The sequence below is a fragment of the Stigmatopora argus genome, chromosome 19 (genome assembly GCF_051989625.1).
Source record: "Stigmatopora argus isolate UIUO_Sarg chromosome 19, RoL_Sarg_1.0, whole genome shotgun sequence".
Classification (NCBI taxonomy): Eukaryota; Metazoa; Chordata; class Actinopteri; order Syngnathiformes; family Syngnathidae; genus Stigmatopora; species Stigmatopora argus.
In genome coordinates, this window is record NC_135405.1 from 7,131,965 (window position 1) to 7,154,105 (window position 22,141).

Here is a 22,141-nt window from a genome sequence, read left to right on the forward strand (position 1 = left end):
CTACAATCTAAATACGTACAATGTATATATACTGTTTATATCTATATATTTATTATGACCAAATCATGTAGTATAGTTTATATTAACATAAGCACAATTGGGAGTATCAATTTATCGTTGACTATGCTGATTTTCTAGAACATGGAGTTAAAGTGAAGTATGTTTACCAAAACAAAGTTTGTAGAAAAGCTGCTCAATGTAAGAGAACCAATGCCAATGAAATTTCTAATTTTCAATTACAAGACATCATCAGAACCCAATAAAAATGTGTAAATGTGATCAAAACAAAGATAGTTATTTGACTTTCTTTTTCTTAAAATAGCTATGCTAACATTAGGTAAAATGCCTGAAAGTGATGTATACTTTAAACCTAATTTACTATTATTTAGAGTTGATATCACACAAAAATATTTTGAATACAATAACCTAGGAAGTATGGGGTCACCGCTATGTGCCCTACCTAATGCACATAATTATAGTTCATTTTAAGCTGTTTACAATTTTTGACACACTTGGAAATAAAATATCACACAATTGTGACCAGTTATTTATTTATTTATTCATACATAAATATTTGCAAAGACTAATAGTTCTTTTAATAATAAAAACAAAGAAAGAAATCGGTTCAAGATCACCCATGACCCTGAATTAGAATAAGTAGTAGAAAAATGACAGATGAAGATTACATTGGTGTTTTTTTTTCTATCTACACTTTCAGTAGCAGACCTTAAAGGTGTCAGTCTTCAAAGATACATTTATTTCCAATATTTAAATTTGAGTCTTGTTAGCTTCTTTCTGCCGCAGACGTTCTTTCTGTTTGCAAAAATAAAAGAAACAAACACTTTCAGTGAAAAGAACCCATTTATATTGTATGTTATGTACCCCACTTACGAGACTATTAGAGTTTATCTTTCTGGTCTCCACTTTCTTCTCTGCTGTGATCCTCTTTACTGACTGCTGGGCCTCTTTTAACCTAGAAAAATAAAACAATGTCAAGAATTAAAGCTTTTTCCAGAGAAATATTGCGTGAACATCAAGTCTTTTCCAACCATAAAACTTGGTAGCATACCTTTCTTTAGTGAAGTTCCTATTCTCCTTCTTCCACCTGGTGTTAAAGTCTGCACAAAACTCAAACCACAGCATGAAGAAATGACTTGACGTCACCTCCTTCTCTCCGGCTTTTGGCTTCAGTCCAAAGTATACACACAAGTCTTGGAAACTGAGAAAACAAACATGAATAAATGTGACAATCTGCAAGAGTGGTTTATTTTTTAAAGGGAAAATATATTCTTTGTCCAACCTTTTTTGTGCTGTTATGAACTGAGAGGATGCTCCAATATGTTCTTTGCGTGCTATAGAGATAAACACATGATCAAGATCATTATTCTCACAATAGAAAAGCATTTTAAAACATTTTCAGTTTAATTATCAGTAGGCAAAACTAAATGTTTGTGATGTTAAAAGAACATAATAAGAGAACAGTATTTAAATAACTGTTCTGTAATTAGAAAACACAGTTTAACAAGCCATTTGTGGTCAGAGTGAAGAAAATAAAAGACCAAAACTATGAAAAAACTACAACTTATAGTCGGGAAAATACAGGAATCACTATTAACATCTTTGCCCACAAGCGCCACCTCACAGTTTGGTTATAGTCTATAAAAACTGACCACTTACCAGTGATTAGAAACGCCTCCATTCGGTCTTTAAATGGCTGCAGATGTTCCTCGGGAGAGTTCAAGCAGACCTTCTGCACATTTTTTTCACATCCTATGATAACCAGAAAAGAAATCATATGAGACAAAGGGGCTGTATATATATAATACAAGACAAAAATTAAAAAAAATCTGCAAGAAATTAAGTTTATTTCGCCAATACATTGCTCCAAAAATATTGAAAGGGAAAATTATGAGAGCATGACTACAGGATGGATTACAAGTGCCAATAAGATCTTGAAACTGTCAATGCATTTTTTAGGGTTCAGATATTACAGGGGGCTCACCCAACTTGTCAGAACAATTCATAATAGAGCCTGACACAAACTAAACTGTTATGTTGTGGGACAGCTAAGAATACACAGTTTGGATCTTTTAAATTTGTTCAAAATCTCGGCTGGAACTGTTAGTTTGCATGAGACTATGTGACCACATTGCCATAATTGATGTTATTTAGCTTTTTCCTCTAGCTTTTTTGTTGTTGGTTGACTTCTTGGTCTAAGCATCAGAAAGTTTGTAGAGGAAATAATGTGTACCTGGTCATAAGGAGCTTATCAGCTAAACTGCAACCTTAAATTTCTTTGATTCACATTGAGATGGCGACTGCTAACTCTGGTTTTTCTGTCCCTGCGTCCAATCAGTGGATCAGAGGAGCCAGTCTGCGCGAGCCAGTCATAATAGAGGCTGCACCCCTCCACCCTGACGCTTGATCGACATCACCCAGATAAGATTACAAAAGAATACTGTTTTCAATCTAAATTTGTGTAAACTGTCGAAGTCATTATCTTTGACTTACATTATATGGTGAGGCTTTCATTCCTTTGTCTGCCTTTTGTGTCTTAAGAGTTTGCTTATATTCCACTGAGGGTTGAAGACTCTCGGGTAAAAAGAGACTTCAGTGGTCAAAATAAGTTTAGTTTGATGCTTGATGAGGTATTATTGCCCCATAACACTTGACTTCACTGTGACATCACATATATCCTTCAGTGCAGTGCTATTAAACCTCTATTGAACCAAGAGTACATTTGAAAAATCTTTGGGAACGGGCAAAGCATGGTGAAATTAAAATGACATCACATATTTACAAATTTAGTGGTTTAGATTGAGTGTCTTGCATTATTTAGAGGTGTGAATGGACAGAATGCATGAAATTGCATGTAATTGTTTTGATTATAACTATAAATGGCTGGCATAGGTAGATGAACACAAATTCTATGCACTATATTTGCGTACTAATTGGGCAAAACTGTCTGCACGATCTGATAAACTAGGTCATAGGGGTGTCAAACCGGTCCTCAAAAGGCCACAGGGGGTGCAGGTTTTCATTCCAACTCAACAAGAGGATACCTTTTGCAAGTGTAATCAGTTAATTAAAGTCAGGTGCTACTTATTTTAGAAGACACCTGATTGGTTAAAATGTCTGGATTGGTTGGAACAAAGACCAGGACCAATCGGTTTGACACCCCTGCCATAGGAGATAAATGTGTGATTACATTGCCAGAGGGTTTTCTTCTACCAATGTATGTATATATTTGTGATTGTTTGCAATTAATCGTACTGACAGTTGTTTCCCAAATGTATCTTCATGTTTTGTCATAAAATCTGCAAATTATTATCGGCTTGAAATGAGAAGTAAGGGAAAAGCTGACTCAAATGAACCCCCCTGAAAACTGTTTGGGTAAATTGACCGGACATTTCTAGTTCTATTCAAAATGTGCTAGTTTCTGCAAATACTTGACAAACAATTTAGCCTGGACACTATTTATGAGTGTTTATTATTTTTATGCCCCTGAAGCAGAATTTTCTCCTACTTAGAACATACTTGGAAACTTGGTCAATTTTAGGAATTACAAACAATTGACACAGATTGTGTGATTTGTCGTTTTCTTTTGAATACACATTTTATAATGAGTGATGTATTTACAGTGCTACTTTAGTTGGGATTCCAAAACTGTTGCTAAAGAAGGAAACTAGGTCTGTTGGATAGTAGGCTTCCATGCAGTTCTTAGGTTTTTAGTTAATATCCTTGTTTTGTGAATTTTGCTTGTTTTTCACGTTCTTGTGCAGGTTTTCTGTGATAGACCGCCAATCTCCCACATTCCAGAAACCTTCTTATTAATGAACTGAGAACACTATTACATTTGAGGTCAGCGTGAATGTCTATATGTGCCCTAAAATTGACTGACAATTATTTTAGTTGACATCCCATTTCTTGCAAATTCAGTTTCAAATGATTAGTAATAGGAATTAAGCTGCTTTTTTTTAGTAAAATCCTCTGTGTTTACATCAGACTTCCTGCTGTGAAGTGAAAGTCTTGTGTTGATTTGGAAAACTCAACAACTCTGACTTCAGTCCTTATAGAGCAAGTTTGAAATGAAGTTAGAGAGAGTGAAGAGCAACAACAAAACAGTTCAAAGAGGAAATACAATGAGAGGTCACGATGGATGATCTAGATGTGACGTTTTTGGTTGATGGAGCGATACCACAAAGCTGTGTTGAGAGCTAAATAAAGCAATCTGTGGGGTACATCTCTGGGCCACACTGGAGCCCTGCCTGATACAGCCACGATGGTTACAGGCCTGTGTGGAGGCCCCGTGCAGAGATGGTCCGGATAAGCGGTCTAGAAAGTACATAAGTGGGAAACTACAGTCTACCTCTGCTGGCGGCAGGACAGACCCTCAAAGGACGGGAAATCTGATGGGCCTAAGGATTAGAAGCTGGATCTAAAAGGCGCCAGGCCAGTATCAGTAGCAAGAGACTCCTACTTGTGTCTGAGTACAGACACATATCACTCATTCATTCATTTTCCCAAGTAGGAGCATGGTTTTCCAAATGAACGCATGCCAAAATGACCAGCAATCGCAGTTTATACGTTGGGAAATATTTCCTGTTTTGGAGAACGCTAGTAACACTCAGTAGGGGGTTGACATTTCCATGAAAGTGGGTAATCAGATGTGACATTACATACCGGTGAGATCTTTGCCAAGCTTTTTGAGTTCTGCATTGAGGTCCTCAAAATTGAGTTGTGCTGCCAAGAAGACATCCTGAGGTTCGGGCAGGGGGAAAGTACTCTTATCTGTTCCGGCATTCTGGCGTATAAATATGGAATTTAAAGTGGGAACAATAAAACTTGGACATGTGTTTATAAAAAAAAAACATTGGTTTGAAGGCTATCCGTTCTCGTACCTTGTCAACATTGTGAAGGTAATATGATACCATGTAGTCCACCAGGCTAATGCGATTGTCCTAAGGATAAAAATTGAGTCAGTTCAGGTTTTAGGTGGTTCCTCCACATGACTGACAGCTCTTATGTTCAATTTGCACATGAATTAACTGGGACTACACAGTTTCATTACCCTGCTCTTGACATCTTTGAGCTTTGGAAGAATCTCGAGATTGAAACCATCAGCTTGGCCTCTGACCCGGTTGCCTCCATTCATGTGATTACCCAAAGCCAAGATCAGTCCCAACACATCCTTCACACCATTTTGTTCCAACAGAGCCTTAACAAAAAAGAAAAATCACATGAGCGAATTTTGTATGAAAATGAAATTCTTACCATACACTGATGTTTGTTATGTAAATCATAGCAAAATGTGATCAAATGGACACAATGGTTTCACATGGACTCGCATTCCATTCCCACTATTATTCTCCCTACTATGGGTATTCCTTGTAATTTACCATGTTTATTCCTACCTCACACACAGACGACATAATGTGAAGTTTGTGTTGAATGGACGCCATCCCATCATTGAAGGCTGCCTTAAAAATGATGCAGCGAGCTCGCTCTGCAAAGTCTGATATCTGCGAGAGCTCATACAGGAACCTGGATCACATAAAAATCCAAAATTGAAAACAATCATGACAGTAACAGTTGTTATTAATAAATTGCCTTTAGGAATTATGGTTTGTTTATACTGACTGTTCAGGTTTGTCCAGGAGTTTTAACTCTTCTTCCTTGGAGGTTTCATGATGTGTCTTGATCTTCTCCAGTTCCTCTGGCTGACCTCTCTGGCATATTGATATATACATTTTAATGTCATTTTTACAGACAAGTGCTCATTTGTAATTCTGTGGAATACATACATTTTCATACAGAGCCTCAATAGTCTCAAGGTCCACCACGGAGTTATCCACAGTCAGAATAGCTGGAGGAATTAAGACAAACAAAGATGAGCACTTTGTTGTTACATTCTAATATTGTTTCCCTTTCTAAGGACAAAATTGGGGTGTTATAGTTCAAAAACTCAAAAATATCAGAATAACAGTCTGACCTTGTCGGATGTCCTTTATCTCCAGGTGGAGGCTTGACATGAGGATGCCCACAGCCTGAGAGCGTTTACTGTCCAACAGCTTTATTATCTAACATGCAAAATACATATATGATTCATAAATGATATAAGAAAATTCTAAATGTTTTGGCTGTTACCTTTTTAGTTTTGGTTTTCTTATAATTCTCTACCAGTGGTTTTCTTTTGAGTCGAGTGGTGTTTTTTGCAAACAGATCCTCAAACTCGACTGTATTCATGATATTTGGTTCTTTCAAAATATTCCATACTGTGTTGTTCCTGAGAAAGAGAGAAAAATATTATATTTCCAATTCGTAAGAAAGTTTATTGTCTATATCACAAAGTTGTGTTCGTGTGTTTCTGGATACTCACTTTTCTCATTTAAGATTACACTTTTTTGACATGATTGAAGTTGACGGAGATGGATGTGGAAACCAAAAGGCAATATGCGATTTATCTATTTAAACAATATGTTCATTATTGTGGTCATAGCTCGCACTCTTTTATATTGAGGTCCGTCTTGAATATTTTGGTTGCTGTATTTGGCGACATCAATTTTGAGTCTTCAATTAACTTAACTAACGGGAAAAAGTGAGCATGATTGTTCAAGAGAAAACTTTTGATGCAACTCCTTGGCTTTTCTTTTGGAATAAAAGGTCATTTGTCTGCCAAAATCAAAATTCCGCATATAATATGGGGATAATAAATCTTTTTTATGTTTTTGTAAAAAAATATTAATAAACTCTCACCTCAAATTTATTCATGAAGCAAGGTTTTCATCATAAAGTTGTGTCTGAGCGTGTTTTGTTAGCAATTCAGTCAAAAAAGCCCATTTATTTGAATGATGCATAGTTGGCAAGGACTTTAGAAATGTAAATGTTTCATCTTATTTAGCTATTTTTTTTTACTTTTTAGTGTATTTAGGATTTCCTTTGTCTAGTTTCAATGGAATGGCTCACATCCTGATTTTTTTTTACATTTTTATATACATTGCTGTCATGATCAAAATCTTTCAACCTACTTGTTGTCCTCAATCTGAATTCTGGTCCAGTACAGAGGCTTCATGGGACAGGAAGGCTCCACCACAGGTTTTCTAGGATCCGCTGATAAAGTTGATGTTAAATGTGACGTGAATGGTGGAGGTGGAGGCGGTGGGGGACTGACAGCTGACATAAATGGAGCCAGTGGAGGTGGTGGAGGGGTTTTAAATGTTTGTTTGTCTGTCATTATTTGTGATGGACAGGGCAGAGGTGGAGGTGGTGGTGGGGCTTTGATTTGTTGGTTGTGGCTCTGCATTGGTGACAATGGAGGAGGAGGGGCATTGACAGTATTGGTCGGGGCTTGGACCCCCTCAGATTGACACGGTGGGCCTTCCTCTCGGCGACCTGCCAGGTTGATGCTGATGGAAGCCAAGTCTAGTTTTTTAGGAGTAACTTTCTGCTGCAGAGTGGGGCTACAGTCTCTCTTGTCCCTGTCATCATCCTTCTTGATGAAGGTCTCTCTGTCAGTCTGGATGCAGACGTTGCGGAATGCTTTATGTGGAAATTTGTCATCCTGTGTGGACACTGCTGCGTCTCGGAGCTCGCCGCGTTTAATGCTGCCAAGTTTGGAGAGTTTAGACTGCAGTTCAGCCAGGGTGAGCTTCAGTTGTGACACCGTGGCTTCATTTTCTACTCTTAATTTCGAGAGTTCTTTCCAAAAGTCCTCCTAAAAAGAGTGAACATCCATGTTGGCCACATCACAATTATAGAAAATTATAGAAATTCACCCAGATAACATTTCAATCTCCACACTGACCTGTAACTTCTCCACTTCTTCTTTGCATTCTCGTTTCAGCTGCAGAAGTGCAGCTTGATGCTCTAAATTAGAAAACAAATTTGAGATTGACATAAAATGGGTTTACTAGGGAAAAAAAACAATACAATTTCAACAAGATGAGACATTGGTGAATGACCTAAGACACCCTTTGCTCTAATCATTTTACAGTATTTACATAGCAGTTGTACTGACAATTTTACACCGCTTGGAGGCACTAGAACAAGGCATAAAATCCAACCTGGACGAGAAGTGATTACTACTGGGAATACTATATATCATGTACTGTTTCAAATGTCATTTATATGGCAAATATAGGAGTGTTTTAATGATCTAACAACTATCGTTATTCGGATATCCTGACTTCCATGCCTTCCAAGTTTATTTGCTGTGGACTAATGCTTGGTGGAGTGTGTTTACCATAAGGGAAGAGCAATATATGATTAATAGCATTATCTATGATGGCAAACAGGGTGAGTGTGCTTTGGGATTAGAATTATATGAAGTTATTATGCAATAAACTTAATTTGTGGTCAAGTATTCAATGAAATGGTACAATAAAGGAGAAAATTAATACTGATAGTATTGATGGAAAATCAAACACTAACAAATACAAATGACTGTTTCATGAGCTAAAATGGAATTAATGTTATTTTATTATATGTATTACAGTGCAAAATGCATTTCAAATATAAAATGAAATATTATGAAGTGAATGAATGGTTGATAAGAGGATAGATTCTAAAAATACAGGATTTTAACAATTAATAATTTGACTGCTACCTGCTTCAGTGTACTTCAGACCAACTTTTTCTTCTTTTGGTGGAGGCCAAACTGCTTGCAGACGTCCAGGAGTCCACTCTTCTTCTACTGGACTGGATGTCTCGGACTAAATAGCCCAGCATAAAGAGAACAAAAAAATAGAGAACAGTACGTTTAACACCATAATAGATGATAGCCACTGCTTTTCCCCCTCATGTATAAACAACATAAATTTCAAAATAAAAAAATAAATTGTTTTTATGTAATAAAGACTCTAATTCAGTGTGAATATGAATAACACATACTCTATACACATGTCAGTATTATTTTCATTATTATATTGGTGCAAATGTATATTTTGCTTTATTTTGTGGTGGCTTTTGCTAGTGTACAACACTGTTACTTGTGTGTTATAAAAAATGGTGCAGATTTTAATATCAACAAGGGTCATTGCATATAAATAATATAACAAATATTTGTAATAAGGATGTTTTTGATACTTTGCTGTCTGCGGTCTTGTTGGAATTTCTCTCAAAGAAGGCCCTCAGTGAATCTTTTTCTGTCCAGGTCTTCTTCCTGGTTGCTTCGGGGTCCTCATTCTCAGCTGGTTGCTTCTTCAATGGCTTAGGTGTAAAAAAGGCTTTGAATGCATGAAAGGCTGCTTCTGCACTGGAAACAGGTGGTTTTGTGGACAGAAGTGACTCTGAGGTGTCCTCAGTTTTAAGGTGTTTTGTTTGTAGTTCTTGACATATTTCAGTCTTTTTAGTTTCTGTCAGTTCTTTAGGAAGAAGTTCCATCCTATCTTCCCCTTCCTCATTTGTCTTATTAGGGTTCAGCAACAGGGATATCTGATCCAGGAAGCTTCCCTGGTTTGTTGTCTTCATTTCTTCCGTAAAAGGTTGGATTTGAGCCACTGTGTCATGCCCTGGTCCGACTGTGGTCTTTCTGAGCACCTGCAGACCAGTAAAGATGGTGGGAAGCTGCTTGTCCATTGGGGATCCTGAGGATAAAGTCCCTCTGGGGATAGTGGATCCAGGTGAAGGAACATTGTTTGCAGGTGGTATGACAGCATGTTGACCGTCTGGGGATGGATTGTTTACCTCCACATTTTCATCGAAATTAGTTTTTTCCGTCCGAGTTACAGTAATCAAGACCCGTTTAGTTTGGGGAACTTTTTTGATGGTTAAATCTTCACATTCCAAATAATCATGGGTGTTGAATTCCTCATTAGATTCCTCAGTTTCTGCATTCAAATGGTTTATCCTGCTGTCCTGGTTAAATTCTTCTTTAACATCCTGCATTTGTGCTTTGCAGTCACAGTCTGGATCTGTGCATTTTGTTTTTCTCAAACAATGTGCATGCTCCGTTGTGTTAGCCTGATTTTTATCCTCTAAGACTTTGTCCAGGCTTTGACATTCAGGAGGGTTAATCAAAGCACAGTGAAAATGACCAGATTGATTTATTTCAAACTGTTGTCCAACCGTAGAGAAGATATTTTCAGTCCTTGCAGCAGTTACTTGTTCACAGTTTATTGTATCATCACCTTCCTCTGCAGTGCACGATTGAACTCTATTCTCCTCTGTTGAGTTATTTCCCGTCTCATCCTCCAGGTCGTCGGTCAACGTTTCTTCTCTTCCGGCAAAAAGTACAACGCACGATAAAGAATTATTACTGTCCGCCCATGGAGTTGCTTTAAAACTCATATCCGTTATTTGCTTCAGATTTTCTCTCAGATCAGCGTTCTGCTGTGTCACGTCGACACTGTGTTCTTCTGGAATGGGCCTGAAAAATGTAAGGATGGGTGACTGCAGCTCCATTTGGAATTAGTGTTCGCTACATAGACCAGAAGAAGAAGTCAACAAAAAAAGTCAAAATCTGTCGTCCTTTCCAGAAGCTCGAGAGGCAATACATGTCCATCCATTCAATGAACACCCATGTTGAAGCAATGCATTCATTGCCTTAATCCTAAAGTAACAAATGTTCTTCACAAAACGTTGCCAATGATAGCAAAACAAACCAATTCACTCTATTTCCCTTGTCCTTAAATTTGACCGGTTGATAGTATTCCGTGTGGCTCCCATTGGTCTACTGTACTCCTTCAACAACTCCTGAAGAGTCCTGTCGTCAGAGCAGGCCTGCGTCGCCTGCCAATGGCCATCTTCATGCAAAACGGCAACCTGGTACAGTTGTGAGACCTACAGTAGAATTAGCCACGTGGAAACAGGTGGAGGGAGACCACACCTACAGCTCCAGGAGCTGAAACAGGACTGCCCTGGATCACTTGTTTGAACAATTGCTTCGCCTGAATGGCCGGGAGGTTTCACTGCCCCCACGCATGCGTTGTGCTGCGAGAAAAGGCTAATCTGGACATTTCAGGGGCGCAAAACTCCTCCACTTTATGCCATATTGAAATTGTGGTCTTAATCTTCTTACACAGAATCCAATACACATCTGAAAATACATGTCGGTGGTCCTCAAACATTTTAACATCATCATCACCAGTCTTACCAATAAAAATATTTCCTTACGTCACAAAAAGGTGTATAATTTTCTTAAATGGATTTAAACATCACACAACATATCTTCCTCACAGCCTGTTTGCTTCATTGTCACTTTTCAGGTCCCACCCTTGTGTGCACACATTTGACGTTATAGCCAGCAGGTGAGCGGCAGATGCCATTATCAATGTTTTTCTTGCATATGCTTGTAGTCATCTCTGATTGTGATCTATATGACAGGGGCTCAGAGATATCCTCGTTGTTATAATATCATTTTATATTATAATATTGTCATATTTGTTTTATGTAAGGGCAAGTCAAGTGGAACACTGTAGCTTCCTGGATCCGTATCTTCATATTTGAGGCATGAATGCAGATAATCTCATAACAGCATACTTGTGAGGATGAACCGTTTGGAAAAATGAATGAATTGTATCATAATGAAGTTGTACTCTCATTTAATTGGTATTGCAATACTTGCGCTTACTATGGTTTCCTGCTCAAGGTTTAAAAAGTACCTCAAGGTAATAAAAATATCACTTTCTCCAAAATGTAATGAAAAATATCTTACATACGCTGGCATACAAAGTCCAGGTAAAAAATAATCTCTTAACCCTAAAAAACAATATAATTCCTAGTTTGTCTTGAATGCAAAGTGGCTGCATTATACCTCCCTGTTATATAACTCCATGGAACACAAACATTCTTTGTTCCCATTTAAGGCTGTTTTCTGCATGTAAACGGATTTAAGGCGATGGCATAATAAGAGAACAGCAGTAATGAGTGTTGGTTACTGTTAAGGCGATTCACTTTTAACGAGGAATTTCATTTAAATGCTTTTGCGTAATGCAGCGACATTATCTAAATGCATTATTTTTAAGGCATAGGTTCAGGACCGTATCATTAATACAACCAATGAAATCAAAGTAATTAAAAAAATGGTCTCAGATGATTACAGAAACATTTTTCCATTTCACCTTGACTGAAATCTTGAACGTTCCTTTAAATGCCTGTGACCTTCTGATCATTCACTCTGAACAAGATCACATGATAATTTCCCCCACTGAGTGAAGGATGATTTGTAATTACCATTGACAGGTCAAGCTCATTATGCTACTCACCCTAAGCTCTGGGAACATGGGGGTGGGCGTCCTGCTGAAATCATCTTCAGGGGCGGTGATGCGCAGGAAGTCAATGAGCTTGGGTCGAGAGGGGTGAGAGAGCCACCTGCAGAATGTCAGGGACTCCTCAATTTCCTGATGCCAGGCCTCCTCCTGTTTCTGCAGAGCTTCAGATGGAGAAGACAAAATTAATCACATTGACAGAATTTCTTTGGGTTGTCTCTGTGTGAGATTAAAATGTAATTTTCTGTGATGAACAGACAAATTAAAACACAGGTTTAAGTTTTTTTCATGGCTGTGTAATTTAAAAATTGCACCTCAAAGCAGAATACAGCTAAGGTGACCACATAATTGTCATGGGTTTTCTGGTATAGTTAATATAAATTTTCAGTTACAAGATATATGTAGTCAGTGCACCTCACTGTGAACTACTTTTCATGCAAAGGTTGAATGCTCAAGACAATAAAACTGGAAACCTGTTATTGAACAAATATGTATAATCATACAACAAGCAATGGTAAGTATATTATAATAAGTTTGAGCTAGATTGGAAATACTGGGCCTTAAGTGATACTGTATTGCCCCCATGAGGCCATGACAGTAAACCTTTAAAAATCATGAATTCACTGTCAAACTGCAACGCTTTGCATCTTTGACAACACACGACCGATAAAGAGGATTACAAATTATATCAGATGGCACAAGTCAGACTTATTGATGTTAGATAAAACGCTAGAGTATGTTTCATTTACATTTGAACACTCACACATTTACAGCTCCTGTGTAAATGTGTCATTTGTGGACCCGGACAACCTACTAAGTTTCATTATTATCATCTTGTAGCATCTGAAAATAATCTTTAATCTCATGCAGTTTGGGAAGGAACATCCAAAAGCCATTATTATGCTGTCAGTGTCATACAATACTTTCTGCTTTTTAAATAGCATACTAAAATAAATCATTTATTCCAATATGGAACCGGATGCTATTCGTTGTAGGGACGTCTTCAAATATTCATTTTGCAGGTAAAATAATTGTAAGTGACAGTGGCCTGGGTGAAGATCATTGCTCTTGAAATAAAGTAATGAGTAACAATTTTAAAAGACTTTTCTCACATGTATGACCTTGTTTTACTATACCACAAATGAGAGAGTCTATGTAAAAACAAAACAACCCTTAAAAAAGTGGTTTGCACCAGACGTGCCCGATCATGCATGATCAGGACCCTTTCCAGATCAGGTGCCTGTTTGGATACCCCTGAGTTACACAAAATATGCGGTGTTACCTGAGTTATCTTGATCTTCTTCATATTGACTGAGGCATCTGTGCATCTGTGTATCCTCTCGCCATCTGTGATTGGTCCAATCCAATATCTCCTTTTCAGTCCAGCTGTCGTTTTCTGAGCTTCCCCATGTCTGCTGGTCACAGATGTCCTCTTTCAGATGATTGCATCTCGATGCTAATAACGGAGATGTGCTGGGAGATGTTAAAGATCTATTGGAGATTCCTGCACTTCTTGACAAACAGCTTGAGATTGACTGGTTACCCAATGTTGAAATTTGCCCATTATGTGATGGAATTTCCATAGACTCCCTTAATGATTCCAAAAGACTATCCTTTCGTTCGCTTTCCATCCTCAAGGCTTGTTGGAGACTTTTGCTAAGCTCCTCGCTCAAAAGACGGAACTCATCAATCACTCGACGCTTGTTGTATTCACACTCTTTATCTTGGAAGTGATCATCCATAAGTTCAGGTTTCACATCGTATCTTGGGTCATTTCCTTTGAGCCAATCCGAACTTGTACGACTCACCCGACTGATGATGCCTTCTACCTCTTCAATCTTTCTCATTACACTTGCTGCAGTGGTTGTCTGAGAGTATTTTCCAACTGCCTCGTTTTCGGAACTGAGCTTTGAGTTTAATATGCTTCTTTGAATGTCTTCACTATTTGGTTCCAAATCAAAAAGGGAACAAATGTTGTCATATTCAGAAAAGTCTGAGTCTGACGTGGACTCAGCAATATCTTCCTCTCCGCATGAGAAAGAACATTTTCTGTCAGCATATAAATATTCTTGAGTGGAATGCTTCAAGTCCATTTGACTAGAATCATTTTCACAATCGAAAAATGTCATTTCTTGCCCTAAAGAGGAATCCATGTAAATAAAATGCCTCTCTTCTTCAAGCATGTCCTCCTTTGTCGGATCGCTTATCATCCAAAGTGTAGGTTTCCTCTTCAAATTTGCAGTCTGTTGTTGAGACTTTGGGGTCTCCTTAGGATCACACAAAGGGATTCCTCCTCTTTTCCTTGGAATCGCATCAGATTTTGCTAAACTATTTGCATTTGTCTTGATCTTTATGCCTTGTTGGTTCCCCATGTTCGAAAAGTCAGAAAACAGCAGCAGCAACTCTTACAGCCACACTAATTCCAAAGAGACGGTGAGCCTGAATTTTTCTGCATAACTGAGTTTGTCTGTTTCTATTGGACCCTCCTTTGTACACAAGGAGGTGAGTTCAAGGTGGTTGTATTGAAGTTCATTCGAAGGGGAAGCTGGACCCCTGCTGAGTGATGGGTGGACATTGCTAATCTTCTTGAAGGGAATGATGGTTCCTTGAATTCATCATTGTTGAGTTTATTTTAATAGTACTCCAGTATCACACCTATCGCACACACACACACACACACACACACACACACACACACACACACACACGCACACAAAGAATATGAATATCTCTCACTTGTTTTCAAGACATATTTAGATGTTTTCGAGACATATTTAGATGTTTTTGAGACATATTTAGATGTTTTCGAGACATATTTAGATGTTTTCGAGACATATTTAGATGTTTTCAAGACATATTTAGATGTTTTCGAGACATATTTAGATGTTTTCGAGACATATTTAGATGTTTTCGAGACATATTTAGAAATTTTCAACAAAATCTAAGGATTAGGGTTAGGAGTACATCCACAAAATGAAGAACTAATTACATGCGTAGGCTGACATTTTACAGACATAAACAAACAAATGCTAATTTCCAGAGTGATATTGAGGCATCTTTAAAGAAATCTCCCCAGCTACAAGCTATTTAGAATACAGTATACTTTTGGCCCCAAAAGAGTACAATTAAATGCTTCAGTCAAACCTTAGAAATAAGTATTTTAAACACATATATACATGTACATAGTATATAGGCATACCTGTATTTTACGCCAGCGTGGCAGCGACTGCGTTCTGGTTCCCTTCTGAGTTACGATTAACTGTCCATTGACAAGATTTGTTTCTTTCTCACTCACTGCTGCCAGGTGGCATTTGGACGGTTCCCATTGGTTCGACATATGGAAATCGCTACTCCTAATCCTTTACAGATTGGCAGGTACTGAGGGACCCATAAACAAACAGACAGCATGGTGAGTAAAGCTTAGCACAAATCTATCTAACCTGCTCAATTTAAACTCTGTCTGAAAAGTTACAAACCAAGCAAGTATTTCTAGAATTTCTTAAACTGATATGTCCCTGGAATAATACATAATTGCAAATGTTTACATTTGAGCTAGCCTTCTAGTAACTCATTAAAATGATCATTTCCACTATTTAGGTCATCAGTCTGCTGAGTGCGTGCACCAGCCTAATTTGACCTACTGCCCAATCTGTCTCTGTTGGATTACACAAGTTAAAAGAAAATCAACAGCTGTTACGGTCACTGGAATCACCAAGGATAACATGAGCAGGTAATCTGGTCATCTCAAGGGCTTTTATAACCATTTCAAAAAATGACAACTTTTCTTACAGGGATTTTACGGTCTCATCTTTCCAAATGAAAAAAAAGTATTTATCATCATTATAGCTACGTGTCAAACAAAACAGGGTTGACAATAGTGGTCCAAACAAATAATATACAGGGAAGAAGATTTGATAGTCCAGCATGTTGTTTCACTGAATGTTTATGATCTCATAAAGCATTGATTAGGAGAACATCACATGACCAAAGAATAAAGTTGAATGGTTATTAAATAATTTGATACCATTGTTTCGAATTGACGTCCAATCCATTTTAGCAGGTCGGGCTAGGAGTGAATCATCATATTTCAGTGGAACATCTATCACATTAACAGTGAATCAGTTAACCTTTAACAAGTGCAAGCATGGAAAATGCATTCTTTATCTCCATTAGCATGTCATACAGCCATTCAATTTTCAGCAAGTACTCCATCTGCAATTTCAAATGGACCGCATCGCATCTCAATCATGATCTTCTTTTCTGTGAATTCTGTGTAATGTCTGCCATCTTGTGAGTGAAGGGGTGTCAACAATTTTCCATCTGAAATTCTACCAAAATATAACCATCTTCTGTAATAAGATGGGCAGCACGGTGCTACTTATTGGTAAAAATAATGTACAACAATTTACGGGCTATTCTTCCAGAAGAAAGCTAATTTTCAGTGATGCTCTTAATAAAGGGTCTTTCACACTGCACTTGTTTTGGGAGGCAGATAAGATGTGTTCTTATTCAAGCTTCCTTATTTGTTGTTGGTTGCTAAGCAACTAAACAGGAAGAAGTTTGGCCCTTTTACCTCCTGTCTCACATTTAGGGACAGTCTGAAGCATTGCATATGTAATGTATTTAGAAACAAATCTCTCATTTCACTTTACAGGGTTTCAGATTATTTTTATTACTTTTTTCCACATTTTTATTATTTTTCTCATCATTGTTATATATTGACTGCTTGAACCCAAGAAGGTGGAATTCTTCCCTTTACATTGGACGTTTTGTTAAAAATAATGGTTTTCATGCAAATGTTTGAAATGTCTAAACACAAAATTGTTAAAAACATACAACAACATTCCTTTGCAGGTTTATTTAGTGCATTATTTTTATTTATTCGATGAAATGTGACTGATTGTGCTAAATGTGCACATATCGTATAAAACGATCGAAGGCTCTTACATTGTATTAAACAGCACCCAACATTATTGAATAGATATTCTATCGTTATTTTAATAAGACGATTTATAATACAATAATATTACTAGAAAAACATTATATCATATCATCAAGAAATTGTGGATTTATACATCCCAACTACATTTGAATTGAAATTTTAACTGGCGGCTTGAGTGGTTAGCACATCAGCCTCACAGTTCTGGGGTCGTGGGTTCAAATCCAGGTCGGTCCACCTGTGTTGAGTTTGCATGTTCTCCTACGTGGGTTTTTTCCAGGTACTCCGGTTTGCTCCCACATTCCAAAAACATGCATGATAGGCTGGTTGGACCATCTAAATTGCCTGAATGTGTGAGTGTGAATGGTTGTTTATCTCCTCGTGCCCTGCGATTGGCTGGCCACCAATTCAGGGTGTCCTCCGCCATGTGTAAACTGGGATAGGCTCCAGCACCCCGCGCGACCCTTGTGAGGATTAAGCGCTTCAGAAAATGAATGAATTACATTTTAACACTAATGTTTCCATACTATATGGAAGTGATAATTGAAATGTCCTATGTCATGCATACATACAACTTTTGATTCCACTACTGTGACAATGCAAGATTATCAGGGGAAAAAAGGAGGTTCTTCCAGGGTCTAGTTAATCAACAGGCATATGCATATTTGTTTGTAATTAGTTTAAGTGCTGATATAGACAATACACAATAGAATGATAGCATTTATGGCTATTGATGAGTCTTTGCCCAGCTGCTGGTCCGCACTGCTGATGCTGCTTCGGAGGAGGAGGAGGGCGGGATCCTCGCGGGGGGGAGAGTGGGTTTACCGGCAGGTCTTCCCTATATGGCTTTGGACGAGCTCCATGCTAATAACGGCTTGAGGAGCGCAGCGTCGCCTTTCTCGCCGGCAGTCAGTGGTGGCTTCCACTGTAGCTCCATCGTAGCCATGATCGAGGGTGGAGAAGGAGAGGATGAGATCCAGTTCCTACGAACTGTAAGTATATTAACAATTTTTCGATCTTTTATTGAAAAAAAAAAACATCCATCTCCCCCTCGGGCAAAAACGCCCATTTATGCGCGAATAGTTCTTGCTTTAGCTGCGGGGGGTTGCTTTTGTGCACAATAATTGAATGTTTTTGGAAGTTTTATGGGTAGATTTAACGCCGCTTTTCACGATTGTTTGGATTCCACGTGAGGCATGCCAATGAGGTTCTGGTGTGCAGGTGCAAACAAGCGCAAGTTAATTTCCCCCATCTTTGAATGTAAAATAACGCCACGCTTATTCCCTCATCTAATTTACACCATTTTTACTTCATCGTTATTATTATTTTTATATATAGACAAAACGCTAACAGTATTTTTGACTCCTGTTGTGTATTGTTCATGTGCTCCTTAGTTGAAACAAGTTGCGCACATATTGCGCACGCAACTGGAGACTATTTTGGATGTTTGACGCAGATTGCTTACAGTGGATTGGCATGTTCACGAGTTATGTTTGTAAATGATATGTATGGATTCTCCCCTCAAGAATTGCCATATGCAGTCTTGAGATTGTTTCTTTTATTTTTTATGTTTTTGCATAAACAACAAGCTGTGGGCATGTGCTGCTTCTGAATTGCATTCTGTTGAATGATTTTCTGGTAAGAATAATGTCATAACAGAAAAAAATCGACATATTAAGGGGAAGCGTTTCAAACACACCAAAATAATAGACAAAACCAAAATAAATACAAAACAAAACCAAAATAAATAAAGTGCATGTCATGCATTTTAAGTTCATGTCGTTTTTAGGGGTATTGTTTTGTTGAAATTGGCTATTTACCCACAAATCAGAATTTACATGCATTTATACTTTTATTTATTATATGTGCATTTACAGCAGGCTGAATGCAAAGGATCTTAATAATTATAGCAAACATTTTGTAGGCAAGCAACTTAGCTGAACTTCAATGTAGAGACATACAAATTCAACTGTTATAATTTAACACAATGGTTCCTTCAAAAAGTGCAGAATTTAGTCTAAGGTAAAATCAATTTCCCTCCTGCCCAGGGGTGATGGTGGCCCAGAAGAAGTTTTCTTAGGATTTTGGTGTTTTTATGAGTTTCAAAGCCACCTAACCCTTTAAAATAAAATAAAAAATCTGGCTACCTGGCAACATTTGTTGCAAAGTTGCCAGAATTTAACTTGAAAACTCTTAAATCTTTCTTATATTTTTTATCGTAGTTCTAAATCCATAAAAGAAAAAAAAAGATCTACTTTAGCTTTTGCAGTTTATATCTTGGAAACAATGTTTTTTTTTTTTTAAACAACAACATTGTAGCTCATATTTGTGCAACATATTTAATATAGCCTTGACATCCATTAGAAGCTGAGCTGCACTGTGTGTTTTTTTCTGGCACAAGAAAAACATTGTAGCTCATATTTGTGCAACATATTTAATATAGGCTTGACATCCACTAGAAGCTGAGCTGCACTGTGTTTGTTTTCTGGCTAAGCATTTGGTAATTTTGACACTGTCCCTTTTCTGAGTAAGAACCTTAATAATTCTGTTCTTATAGGCTATCATCACATGCAGGGAGAAAGCCACAGGTCTCCTAATGTTAGTTGTCACCAAATGCGAGCTCTGATGCCAGGAGCGGATAAAAGTTGGCAGTGAAACTAATCTATCCTACTGTATAAATCTGTCTCCATGTACAATATGTACATACTGTACCTTCCTAGTACTGTCATAATTAATGACAGCTACAAGACATGTACAAGTGTGTGAATGTGTTCTCACTCCATAAAACCTATAAGTGAATATACATGTGTGTGTGTGTTAACACTGAAGTTTTGCTTGCTAACTCGGTGCCAGGAGAGCGAATCTTAACAGCTCCTAACCATTGCGACGCCAGTGATGTGCTGACCCCTGTCAATCAGCTTCTACTGTCACATTGGCATCCGAGTCATCTGATGACAACAGCAATTTGAGAGGAATAGGCAAAGGGGAGGATGTTGGGTAGATCCCTCCCCCTCAGTCTTGTTATCAAACCTCAGAGGTAAGAGGAACATGCAATCGCTGAGACACTTCAAAATATGTTAATTTGAAATGCAGTCAAGTCACATTTACTGATGATATCTCCAGCTGCAAATGGGTGTCAGACAATCATGTACATGGGCTTATGAATTGGGACATCCATCATGCCTGCCTGCGTTAAGTGAAAAGGTATAAATTGGAGTTGTTTCGTGCAGTTTGTAGGTCCCACTGAGCTGAGTAATGAAAGTGTTTAATGGGCTTGTTAAGGATCTCAGGTTCTTCTGCATCAAAGTCATTCTTGAATGCCTTCAGGACTTTGCTTTGTGCACTGGGGAACAGTAAATGACCTTCGCAACTTGTCAGGCAAAGTTGTAATCATAGCTTAGATTCGCTGTCTCATCCTTCTATTTAAAATAGCCACAATATTTTCTATGGGGTTTAGGTTAAGGGAGTTTGCAGGTCAGTCAGTGTATAACTTTAAGGACTCAATATAATGCAAGGGTTTTTTCGTCCATTCAAATTCACTACCGCTTATACTCACAAGGGTCGTGGGGATGCTGGAGCCTATCCTAGCCAACTGTGGGCAGTAAGCGGGGGACACCTCGAATTGGTTCCCAGCCAATTGCAGGGCACAATGAGCCAAAAAAAAAAAAAACACACTCATACTCATTAGAGTGTTCAACCAGCCTACAATGCATGTTTTGGAGATGTGGGGAAAATACGGGAGTACTCGGAGAGCAAGGGTTTCTCTTTCTGAAAGAACTGACAAAAATATTGAACATTTTCATGATTAATATGGAATAACGTTATGTATGATTAGATAGGATGCAATTCTTTAGGGCACAGATGTATACATTCTTACCTATTAGGGCATCCCTTGGTTATCATAACAGTACAGTGACCCGGATCAAATGTGTGTATACAAGTTAGAATTTGACTTGAAATGTGTTTTTCCTGTAGAAAATCATAAAACTCACTGAAATGGAAAGCGTCCACATGAACGCTATCAATGATAATTATATTGTTTTTCTGACATGCAGTTTCATCTAGTCCTATTTCTTTCTCGGACTGTAGAGGCATTGGGAGCGCGCACACACACCTGTAAACCCAGCAGGTGATAACTAGTATTATCACAGTTTAAAGTTATTAGACTAAAATAAATGTCATGCTTGGAGACATGATGATTACATGATATATTTGAAAAGAGAGGGTTGATGAGAAAGATGTGTTTTTTCCCCCAGTGTAATCTGAATTCAATGCTGTTGAGCTTGCAAGGCTTTGATAGGCACAGACTGTTCTCCTCTGTCATTTGTACTAAAGCGGCGCAATTGCGATGCCATGCCTCTCATTTACACATGCTTGTGGGCGGTGTGAATTTCAACGTGTGTTTTCGGGTGTGTTTTGAGGGGGAGCTAAATAGCTGAATCATAAGCCTCATTTACACAAACCCTGCAGTATTACTGCAACGGTGATCCTGCCCTTAGGCTCATCATTAATTAAAGTTTCCCTATGTCTGTAATAAATGTATGAGAGCAGTGCCAACTCATACCTATGTCCTATTTAGAGACAAATTCTGCTGTGTGACTCTCATTCCACCTTGTGTATTTCTTACTTAACTTTCACCCTTTAGAGTTTTGTATCTGGTACTGAGAAGTTGGTGCAATGTTCCCAGTGGGAAAATGTGGCGATGGATTTATTGATTTAAAAGCTTTTGACCTTTGCTGAAGATTGGGCGTTTTGGTATTGCTTTTTTAAACGAATGCCTGTAATTTTAGTGTCGGTGGTGTGTTGTGGAAGTGTTGTATTGCTCTAAAGGTTCTACAATCCCCACAGCTCTGATGCATCTGCAGCATACCTCATGCCTAGGAGCGTATCATAGCTGATGATTTTTTAATTTTATTACTTTGGGGTGTGGAATTCGACAAATATAATCTGGTGGCAAACACCGTGGTACTATGATGCTGCAAAATCATCACTGCGG

The 22,141-nt window shown here is 38.0% G+C and overlaps 2 protein-coding genes across 2 annotated transcripts in view; one reads left to right on the top strand and one right to left on the bottom strand.

The window, feature by feature from the left end:
* Positions 1-544: 544 nt before the first annotated feature.
* On the bottom strand, positions 545-10,476 carry fmn1 (formin 1). Its single transcript, XM_077587874.1, has 17 exons — positions 9,085-10,476; positions 8,606-8,711; positions 7,805-7,866; positions 7,029-7,714; positions 6,148-6,286; positions 5,993-6,080; positions 5,805-5,866; positions 5,641-5,729; positions 5,415-5,544; positions 5,072-5,218; positions 4,902-4,961; positions 4,684-4,804; positions 1,678-1,770; positions 1,301-1,352; positions 1,070-1,219; positions 892-973; positions 545-813 (listed from the first exon to the last, which is right to left on the bottom strand). Exons 1-17 carry the CDS (start codon positions 10,399-10,401, stop codon positions 769-771), a joined length of 3,429 nt encoding a protein of 1,142 aa, XP_077444000.1. The 5' UTR covers positions 10,402-10,476; the 3' UTR covers positions 545-768.
* A 7,521-nt stretch (positions 10,477-17,997) lies between these two features.
* Positions 17,998-22,141, top strand: part of ryr3 (ryanodine receptor 3) — a 64,825-nt gene continuing 60,681 nt past the window's right edge. Inside the window, exon 1 of the mRNA XM_077586570.1 lies at positions 17,998-18,137. Coding sequence (XP_077442696.1) covers positions 18,090-18,137 — 48 coding nt within the window. The 5' untranslated portion in view covers positions 17,998-18,089. The remainder of the gene's footprint in view (positions 18,138-22,141) is intronic.

What these genes read in the sequence shown, in the direction of transcription:
- fmn1 (XM_077587874.1), bottom strand. Translation starts at nt 10,401, where the DNA reads ATGGAGCTGCAGTCACCCATCCTTACATTTTTCAGGCCCATTCCAGAA. An exon ending in ATTCAGATTGAGGACAACAA is followed by an intron (nt 6,287 to 7,028) that starts GTAGGTTGAAAG and finishes TCTCTTTCTCAG; the next exon opens with GAACAACACAGTATGGAATA. An exon ending in TTATGTCGTCTGTGTGTGAG is followed by an intron (nt 5,219 to 5,414) that starts GTAGGAATAAAC and finishes TTTTTTGTTAAG; the next exon opens with GCTCTGTTGGAACAAAATGG.